Below are 10,399 nucleotides of genomic sequence, written 5' to 3' on the forward strand. Positions count from 1 at the left end.
AGTTCGGAGTCGCGGACCTTCAGTAATAGTAATAAATCACACAACAATAGTACATTCACGTTGTTGTAAAAAGCATGATAATATATTAAGTAATCAGAATTATTCAGTTATTATTATTATTCAAAAGTATTCAGAATACGTTACTGTCATTGAGTAACGTAATGGAATACGTTACAGAATACATTTTGGGGCATGTATTCTGTATTCTGTAATGGAATACATTTTAAAAGTAACCTTCCCAACACTGTACTATTATTATATTAAAGGTATATTTATTAGAACCCTTAATGTACTTCATAAAGATTAAAACAGCAAAATACTTACTGCTTAATAATAAGAAGGAGATTCAACGAATGTGAGCTATCATTTTTGCAAACACCTCTAGTGGAATCTACATCAGATATGATCTAACTGAGTCACACACAAAGGGCCACGTGCCTTGTATCCCATGGGACCGTAATCTAATAAATCCACTTGGGTGTGGCAGGAGAATTTAAACAGCCGATTAACCATTTTAGAGTGAAAAAACACCACTTTCAAAGAATTCAGTTTCTTTCAGAATAAATATGTGCTTTATATATAAACGAAAAGAGGTAAATGACCACTCACCTGGTGTGAAGGCTCTGTGAAACTGATAAATATCCTCTCCTTTCAACTCCTCAGCAATCTGCCCAATCTTCTGCCTGACTCCATCCAGCTTTATGTCTGCCTCGTTCAGGACATCCTCTGCATCTGGTACACTTTACACACAGAAAAAAATGTTAAAAGGTACAAAAAAACATATAAATATTTATTTTTGTTTTAGACTTACTTTGTTGCATCCCCACTACAACTAATGCCAATGTATTTATTGTTTTTACTTATCACTTTTAAAGATCATTTGCCATTTTAAGATGATTTTCCCCCTGTGAGGCTCATTAAAGTCCTATTACATTTTTAGCTGACGCTGTTCTGAGATCTTGATTGACATTGAATTATATGTTTTGTCAAGATATTTCCATATTATTCCAAAGCATATATTCACACATTACATCCCTCTCAAAACTATATCTGTACTGAATAGAGACAATGTAAATGATAGGTAGGTTATTTTCAAAGCTGCTGTTTACATCAATGATATAAAAAAGACACTCTGTAGTGTCCAGACAGCAACTACAATCAGAAGCAGGCTCCAGTGAAAAAACTGATATACAGTTATGTCTAAAGGGTTTAGAACAATGATACATTTTTTGTAATTTTGCCTCTGTATACTAACACAGAAGACTAAACAAAACTTTCAGGGTTAATTCAAGGGGTTTAACCAAAGTTTTGCAGAAAATGTGAGTAACTACAGATACTTCTGTCCTGAGCCACCCCTCACTTCCTCATATTTTGCTTCAAATGAGCCACACTTGTCATTTTTTTAAACTGGTCCTGAGCAATAGTTTTCCTGAATGTTTCTCTTTTGACATTGGCTGCTGTGCATGTCATTTATTTGTGGCTCATCAGAAATGGCCACAGCAGAAGAGTGACTGTCGATAATCATCCACTTTAGTTGTCTTTTGTGGGCTAGTTAGTATGTTTTGTCTTTAATAATATATCAGATTGTTTATCTGGCTTTATCTCTGACAGGTTTATTTTGTTTTCTTTTTTAGCCTAATGATGCCTAATGATCTCTTTTTGCTTTGGTGTTTAAAATTAAAGTGGAAAACTATAAAATCCTAATTTCAACATGTTGAATGAACTTCAGATATCATGTCTGCTGTATTTATCATGAAATAACCTAGGAAGAGGCCTCACCTGAAACTGCCTCAGTCAGTACAATTACTGGGCCTTTTGAGAATGGGAAACTGTGTATAAAAGTGGCTGTAACTCCTACACAATTAATGCAATATTTTTGTTAAACCCCTTGAATTAAAGCTGAAAGTCTGACCTTTAATCACATCATGATCATTGTTTTAAAAATCCACTGTGCTGGTGCACAGAGGCACAAGTAGTTATCCCAAAAACTTATAGACCTAACTGTACTAATCTATACGGTGCATATTATTGTTAAGAACACCTACGTGGTCACTCTGTGCAGAAGAAATATGGTTCTCTTGCTTTCAATTGTGACGTCGCGACTAATCTTAACAAGACGCTCATATTTGTCGTGTTTGGTGTCGAGCTCCTGTTGGAAAACTTGAAATACACAGAGAAATGTTTCAGTGCAGGCAATACAACATTAAAACCATTTGGGTGCAAAGTGCAGTGAGAATACTGAGGATGCTGTTACCTTTGAAGGCAGCCATGACAGACGAGGAGGGGTCGGCACTCATTTCATGCTCCTGCGCTGCATCTGCATTTCTCCGTGAACAACCCTCACCTGACAGTAGAGATGATGTCATAGTCTTTAAATAATAACTGCCTCTATCTGCCTCTCAGTCACACAAATAAAATACACTCAAAAAAATGAAATTGGGTGGTTGTTATATGTACAAGATTCAAACTTGTAATTGGAACTAAATCATTTCATGTTTCTATGGTGAACGTAATTAAATCATGTAGCATCTGCATGAAATTCAACAACTTAATTTGTTCTTGTTGAGATGACATGATCATGACATACAATCTAGTAAGAGTGGTTAGTTGCCTGGACTCACGAAATTCACAAGATCACATTAGATGCCAAACTGCAGGAAAATTGTTGGAGTTTTAAGAGGCAGACAACGGGTGCAGTTGTTTTATCGCTATTTATTGTGGTTTAACCTGTCAAGGACAAAAACGTACAGAAAAGTCTGCATCAAACCTTGTAATCAAAGCTTTCCTAGTTTTCTTTCCTAGCCTGGATTGACAGCTTGGTGGTGTGATGGTGAGTGCTGTTGTCTCACAGCAAGAAGGGCCTGGGTTCAAATCCACAATCTGTCTGGTTTGCAGTATGTAATTAGAGTTAGGTTAATTGGCTATTCTAAATTACCCATGAATCTAAGTGCAAATGGTTGTTTGTCTCTATGAAATCATCAATCCCATATTGGTTCATTAAGCAAGACTAGCAGTAATTGCCCTGATTAACAAAGTAGTTGTTCAAACAACAAGATTTCATTGTGTTTTCCTTTAGTTTTTAACTTGTGTAGAATGAATTAAAACAAATTTCACTTTACATACTTCAATATGTAAAGTGACATAAGTCAATGTAAGTATACTACGTTGATCCAACGTAATCTGATTACATTAAACCACCAAATGCCGACAGTGGCTGCATGGTGAGATTTTTCCCATTCAGCAGCCAATGGCAACTTGTAGTGACCAAATAAATGGCTGCTAAGAGCTTGAGTGCGTGGGTGTACAGATTGCGTGTAATTGCCAACCTGACCCCATTCAATCGGAGACTGATAGAAACATTTATTGCAGGTTTTAGTGACAGTGTTGGCACGCATTAGAATCTCATTTTTTTGCAGCAAAAAAATATTGAAAGTGAGATAACTTTATTTAAAATTGTGCATACTTTGCAGTTGAAAAAAGACAAATGCGATACTTAATGCAAAAGGTTAAAAAAAAAGATAATATTGTATCGTCAATGAAGTATTATGATAAAATCCTATCGTAGGGTGACTCGTGATTCGCACTAGTATGTGCTTTAGGCATTTTAAGGGAACACAGGATTAGCACTGTTTACGTCTTTTACGACCGAAATGATTTCGTTAGCCTGACTTAGGCAGAGTAGGTTAAAACGTTATCATGTATTAGTCCTACTGTTATTTTAGGCTTGCTGGGTAATTACAAAACTCATAAAACTAAACTTGTTATTTTGAAATGATGGACTTACCTTCTCGTTTATTCATAGCTTCGGTGTTGTAGTGCACAGTTTTAAGGGGTGTATTTCGAGTGTTTTAGCCACTAACTAACGCCAGTACCAGTCAAACGTAAAGGCTGAGTACTATTACGATCAAAAACCAAAATAGTTCCGCTTTAATCCGAAAAAATTATCTTCTCTGAGCGATGGAAAACAAAATTAGTAGAGCCTACAAATATTTTAACGCGAATAAAACGGTGTTTCCTTGGTTTTAATAACAGGCGTTGGTGCGGACCTCAGTCCATCGCGGGGCTTTTGCGCTGTTTACACGCGTAGCAGGAAATTCAAAGAGATGCATCACGGGATACGTAGTTAAATGTCAGCATCAGGAGTTAGTTTTATTACAATGTTTTCCTTATTACTAATTTTCAAATAATTAGAATCTGCTTTTAGAAATTTGGCGTAAATATATAACAATTGCATTTATAATAATAACACAATTTCAATAACAACAATACAAACATATAACAGCTATATTTATAATAATTACATAACATTTTATGACGTTATAACTATTAAGTAAGTTCTTGAAGATACCATGTATACTAATTAGATATTCCCATACCAAACCAAAAAGAAAGATGTGCCACACAGAACTTGTGCAGCCCAGACAATTTCTCTTTCCAGTCAAAATTCAAACGTAGAAATTCTCCAGACTACCACCCTAAAATAACCAGTGTCTTAGATATTCCATCGAATATCTAAGCCAACCTTTGGCGAATTACTCGTCTTTTCAACAAAACGTTCCACCTTGACTTCTTCCACAGAGTGAAATGTCTTTACTGAAAGTCCTGCAGATGTGATTTGCGATTGCTTTCTGTTAACCATCTGTGCATCTTTTTGAATATTGGCCACTGTTGTGTGATGCTTACTGCATACGTTTGTTTTCATTCACTTTTCATGATTATTTTTAGGTCTCAATTTAAAATTGGGCGTCTCCCTGTGGTCATTTAACATCTCCGAAAAGTTGTTTTGTGCATCGTATTTTTTTTCTTCTTGTTTTTATGTCATTGTCATTTTTTTTGTAGTTTTTTTCCCCTTTTTGTAGTAACACCTTTCATCTTTTTACAACCACTCTCTTGGAATAAATGTACATATCATCACGTTTGGATTTACTATCTAATTTTGAGTGACAATTGGGGTATTTTCTATGTGTCATTGTTTTAACTTTGTATCTCTTTAAGTGTACTTTGTGTCTCATTTTAGTCATTTTACATCTTTGTATTGACATTTGGTCCCTTTACCAGCATCTTACATCTCTTTGGTGTGTCATTCTGGATGATTGTTTTGTGTATATTATATTTGTGGATAAAACAAGACCAGGACCCAGATGAAAAAAACAAAACAATTTAACTTACCGTTGTGATGAATGAATGACAGGTGTTTGTCATAAAATATTTATATGAATACCTCCATGCTCAATAAAATTTAAAATGTTATCCAATATGGCTTCCAGTAAGTGATTTAAGTCACCGGTCTGTCATAATCCTAAGTTTCATAAACTGCACGCCACCCAACTTATCTGTCTATCATAACAGCAGCAAGCTCTTTAACTTTTTGTTTGTGCGAAAGGAATTTCACCTATGCGAGCCAGGAATGAGAGCACAACACAGTGCTGCTGACTGGAGATGCCTTCAGGTGCTCCCTTCAAGCTCCTACAAACTGATTTGTGCCAAAAACTCGTTTCCGATTCTTCTGTTTTTATTATGTCTTTTTTCTCATAAATAGACTATAGTCAACAGGAGCCACGAAGGGGTTATATATAAAACAAAGAAACGACTTGTTCTGCAAAAAATCTTTATGACTCCGTCTTATTGCATCAACATCATGATTATAATCCAGTCCCTTTTGGCCAATTAAAATATCTTTGTAGAAGTGTGATGTTAGTTCTTGACATTTTAATTTTAACGACACATTTGACTTGCAAGTGGGTAGCTTCTGTTTCACTAACATCACAAGGTGACAGGGCTCAAAACGATTTGCTATCATTCATAAGTGGTATGTTTAGCAGATTATTAGTCGTTTGCAGCAATGTAAATACCTCCAATTATGTTTTTATTTTTATTATTTTGGGGGGGGGGCAAATACCAGAAATCACTTTTCGGCACGACACAGGTTTTTAGATGTTTCTTTTGCTTAATATAGAATAATTACAACAGCACAACCACACGCAGGTAGACAAATACTCATCAGAATATCTGGTTTCTTACTTTATAATTTAGGCTATATGATACTATTGCTTCGATAGGAAATGCGCACAAAACGAGTCAGCGATGCTTGAAGCAACACTTGCCATATGGCTATATCTCTTTTGCTTGTCCTTTCCACAAATCTGTAAGCGGTTTGTGTCAAATTTAAATGACAGCGCTACCTTTAATTTGCCATTACACTCCATTGCAGTGTTACAGTAATGGTGAAAGTCAGAAAGAAAGCAACATTGGATTTATAACCTATTATACTGGATTGGGTACTCAAAGTATTGAAGTATAATCACATTGTTGCACATTTTGTTCATACTTATTACTGCATGGTTGGTGGAGCTAATTTTCTGCACTGTTAGAGAACATGAATATATTGCATAATTGAAACAGTTAGGGTAACATATGTACATCACTTTTTACCGACTAACCAGAGGCGCATGCTCCCTTTATACCCCCGACAAGACTTGAACATGAACTTCCACGTGTCGCAAACACGCCACTTTTTCACCGCCAACTGTCTGTCCGACCGCACCTGAAAGCAGCACGAGAGAGGCGGTGCCTTTGTGCTGACGTCAGAGAGGGCCGGTCCTCGAGCTGGGCTGGCTGAGCACACTCTGAGCGGCGACATCCATTACCCCGGGAAGGAGCAAAAATGCCTCCCAAAGACCTCGACCCACCCCTAAAAGCTGGTCCATGGGCGCACGTTGTCGTGTTATTCCGCTGACACACGAGGAAGAAAAGGACATGAGTGCGATAAAATGGCAGGGTTTTGAATGTTTGGTTCCTCTGGGTATCAGCGTGGCGTCGGCGGCGGGTCGTTTCCAAAGTTGTCGATTAGCAGGGCGCGTGAAGGATCGGTATTAAAGGAGCAGTACGCCTCCCGTATCCTCAAAACATGGAGAAGCCGCAGAGCGAGCTGGACCGAGACCGACAGTACTGTGAACTTTGCGGGAGGTTTGATAACCTTCTTAAGTGCGGTAGATGCCGCAGCTCCTTCTACTGCAGCAAGGAGCACCAGAAGCAGGACTGGAAGAAACACAAGCTCATTTGTAAGGAGGCGGACAAGCCGCAGCCGCCCGCACAGAAGCCCGAGCAGGCACCGCCGCCCGGGGACGACGAGGCGCCTGAGAAATGTCGAGAAGAGCAAAGCTCCGAGCAAGCAGACATTGCAAACACAAAAGCACTGAGAATTGAGGTGAGAGCTGGACATGATATGTCCGACAGCACCGCCACACCTAACGGACAGAGCAGCTTATCCCCGCAGAAACTTGCCATGGAGTGCATAGTGCCGTGCATGAATAAGCACGGCATCTGTGTGGTGGACGGCTTTGTAGGAGCAGAGATCGGGCTGGGCATTCTTGAAAATGTCAAGGCCCTGTACGAAACTGGCAAGTTCACAGACGGTCAACTGGTGAGTCAAAAGAGCGACTCCACTAAAGACATCCGAGGGGATAAAATCACGTGGATCGATGGCAAGGAGCCCCGCTGCGAGAGGATCCAATTTCTAATGAATCGCATGGACGACCTGATCAGACATTGTAATGGCAAACTGGGAAACTATGCGATAAATGGAAGAACAAAGGTAAGTACGAAGCACACGCGCACACTGCGCATCTACTGCATTCATCCTCCAGGAGCCAGAGGCTTGCTGGTGTGACACCTGCCACACACACTACAAGGTCAGGAAAGCAGCAATACTCTGCGTGGGGATGAAATCAAAAGTACCGCAGGTTTTTAACAGGGGTGCATCATTCTGCAAAAGCTTTTTTTCTCCAACTTTTATCGTTAAAGCGCTATTAGGTGTAACAGATCAACCTTGTTTGCTAATTAGATTCGACTTTGCGGGTAAGAGGCCGGTGAGTCCTCTTCTGGCTTTGCTCTGAGTCAGAAAGGTGATTGCTGGTGCTGCTCACATGTTAATGGTTTTGTTTTGGACGCACGAAGAGTGTGCACAGACAGCGCACGTGTTCGGTCGCCATGGCAATACAAAGACACCCTCAAATCATTGCTCTAAATAAACGCAATACCTCAACCAATAAGAAAGATTAAATTTGGATAGATCACGTGTCTGCAGCATCTTTGAATCAAATGAAATCCAGCTGAAATCTAATGAAAGCAAAGCACGAGGCACATTGTTCTAGCAAGCAGCTGCAAGCATATGTCATGCTGGACTGTTTATTCTAGCCTAAAATGATAAAATAAAATAAAAAGTATATTGATCCTAGTTCAGATGTGTAAATAGTTTAGCTTTCTGATGCCTACAGAATATATTCCTAAATCCATATTATCCATAGATTACTGCTCAAGTCCAGTCCTCACCTCTACAGGCTGCACTCCCTCCATTAAGTGTGTATTGTTCATATTTTGAATGACTATTGGTTTTTAGATGTGTTTCGTAGGTGTGTAATTATGTTTGGTGCTCTATTTAAAATAAACGTGATGGGGAAAGCATCAGATATAGAAAGCAGAGTTTCCAAATTAAAGATCAGATTTCGCTGAAAGCACCTTAGCAAGCAGAGAAAAGCAGAACTATATGTTCTAACAGAGTGCATTAGTTTCAGGACGGTCATTCTGACCAGTGACACGACTAACACCGTTAACACATGCTGCCACATGCACAAACAATGGAGGCAGTCCAGCTTATCAGAATGTATATATTGTATTCATATGTTTGTACTTTAGCTTTTATTTTTGGTAAAATGTGAGTGATGTGAAGAAGCTGCAACCATGTGGCAGCTTTAGTGGTGACAGGTTGTGGTGATAAGTTCAGCGTCACACAACACATTTGGTTAGGCAGCATTCCTAAACTGAGAAGAAAACCTGCGTGTTACAGGGGCGAAAGGAAGCTGTGGGTAGCTTCTGTTTCACTAAAATGTGTTTTCTAAGAACTTGTTTTTAATTGTCGGATGTCCTCGTTTTTTCAGGCTGAGCAGCTAGAGTTCAGAAGCTCTCCCGGCACCTGGTTTGTTTTTTCCTAACTGTTAGTGCTGTCTAGTGGATAACGATGGTTGCGTGTGACCTGCGACTCTTGACAGATCTGGTCACCATGGCCTTATAGCATGAGTCTGCCTCAGGAGAGGATGAGGTGCTTTCAGGCTTTCTCCTCTTCCTCCTCCTCTCCTGAGTGAAATTCTTTGAAGGCTATAGTCACTATTAACTAGAAGTTTAGCAACATCACTTTGAATCTGGCTAGAACCTAAACACACTAAAGCAACGGGCCTTTTATTATAATATTAGAGAAATAAATCAACTTTGTAGTCACACACCTCTCACACAGTTGATGGAGCCATCACAAATATCTGCTCTGTTGGCTGAGAATAAATAAAAGCTGCTGGACTGTGAAACATTTTTTTTTTTTTTTTAATGATTTTAGTTAATATTATAATTGTTTAATATAATTATTTATTAACCTAACATCAAGCTGTTTGAGATTAAATCAGTTTTTCAGAGCGATTTCTTTAGTTTTTAAATTGAATTCAAAATGAAAAGAAAAAATAAATCAGTGAATAAGAGGTGAGTGGGATACGTGACCTAGGTTTATGGCTAAACTGACAGGTATTTTTGACCACAAAGTCTTTTTTTTCACAAGGGTTAGGGTTTTCTACCTACACCACAGGAAGCTTGCTGCTGGTGGAGGCTGTGCGGCAGTGGGCTCGTACACTTTTGGAGACCTGCGCAGCAGCCGTGAAGTGAATAACGAAGAGCTTAAGCTCACAGCTTTACTTTCTCCAGATAAATCACTAACACTTTGAAACTGGTTCAAAGCATTGCGCACTAAACCAGTAGGAATTCTTTTACTAAAATATAAATATGATATAACATAAACTTTCTGGTCATTTGGGTCATTTTTTTGTATTGCTTTGTCCAAATCGTGTGTAGATTAAACATGATTTAACTGCAGAGTTAACAAACACCATATATTGGAATCAGCGCATTTTTAGAATAGTTTAATAATAATTAAACATTATGGCCTTTAAAAAGGTCAGATTTCTTACAGAAGTGTTATTAAAATCTGGTACATTGGGGGGAAAAAAATGGTTACAAAAGATTTAAGGTTTTATTAACAGTTATTGCATCTATGGTTGAGCCATATTACACCGTTTACGGTAATACTGGTACAATGTAAGGCAACGATAAGAAAATAAAATAGACCCTGTGCATGAGAAAATGCTAACTTCCTGGTTTGAGACCGGATGTGGGGTTGTACATTTCCGGTAGCTTTACTTTGCGGTCAATCGCTACTGCGAAGATATCCTCCAAAATCATGTCCAAAACTCGAAAACGGAAAGATCGCGTTAAGTTACAAAGAGCAGAAGGTGGGAACACTCACCACTGTTGTGTCATAAAAAAATCTAATGATCAACTTTGACGTTTAAAGAGTTTAGAT

The 10,399-nt window shown here is 38.5% G+C and overlaps 2 protein-coding genes across 2 annotated transcripts in view; one reads left to right on the forward strand and one right to left on the reverse strand.

The window, feature by feature from the left end:
* tsnax (translin-associated factor X) overlaps nucleotides 1-4,078 on the reverse strand; it is a 9,367-nt gene extending 5,289 nt beyond the window's left edge. The window contains exons 1-4 of the mRNA XM_005742428.1: nucleotides 3,785-4,078; nucleotides 2,255-2,344; nucleotides 2,046-2,160; nucleotides 610-740 (exon numbers count right to left, since the gene is read on the reverse strand). Coding sequence (XP_005742485.1) covers nucleotides 610-740; nucleotides 2,046-2,160; nucleotides 2,255-2,344; nucleotides 3,785-3,800 — 352 coding nt within the window. The 5' untranslated portion in view covers nucleotides 3,801-4,078. The remainder of the gene's footprint in view (nucleotides 1-609; nucleotides 741-2,045; nucleotides 2,161-2,254; nucleotides 2,345-3,784) is intronic.
* Nucleotides 4,079-6,526: 2,448 nt separating this feature from the next.
* egln1a (egl-9 family hypoxia-inducible factor 1a) overlaps nucleotides 6,527-10,399 on the forward strand; it is a 37,185-nt gene continuing 33,312 nt past the window's right edge. Inside the window, exon 1 of the mRNA XM_005742429.1 lies at nucleotides 6,527-7,594. Coding sequence (XP_005742486.1) covers nucleotides 6,908-7,594 — 687 coding nt within the window. The 5' untranslated portion in view covers nucleotides 6,527-6,907. The remainder of the gene's footprint in view (nucleotides 7,595-10,399) is intronic.

The sequence above is a fragment of the Pundamilia nyererei genome, unplaced genomic scaffold, assembly GCF_000239375.1.
Source record: "Pundamilia nyererei isolate P.nyererei 1_Seehausen unplaced genomic scaffold, PunNye1.0 scaffold00120, whole genome shotgun sequence".
In the NCBI taxonomy this organism is placed as follows: domain Eukaryota; kingdom Metazoa; phylum Chordata; class Actinopteri; order Cichliformes; family Cichlidae; genus Pundamilia; species Pundamilia nyererei.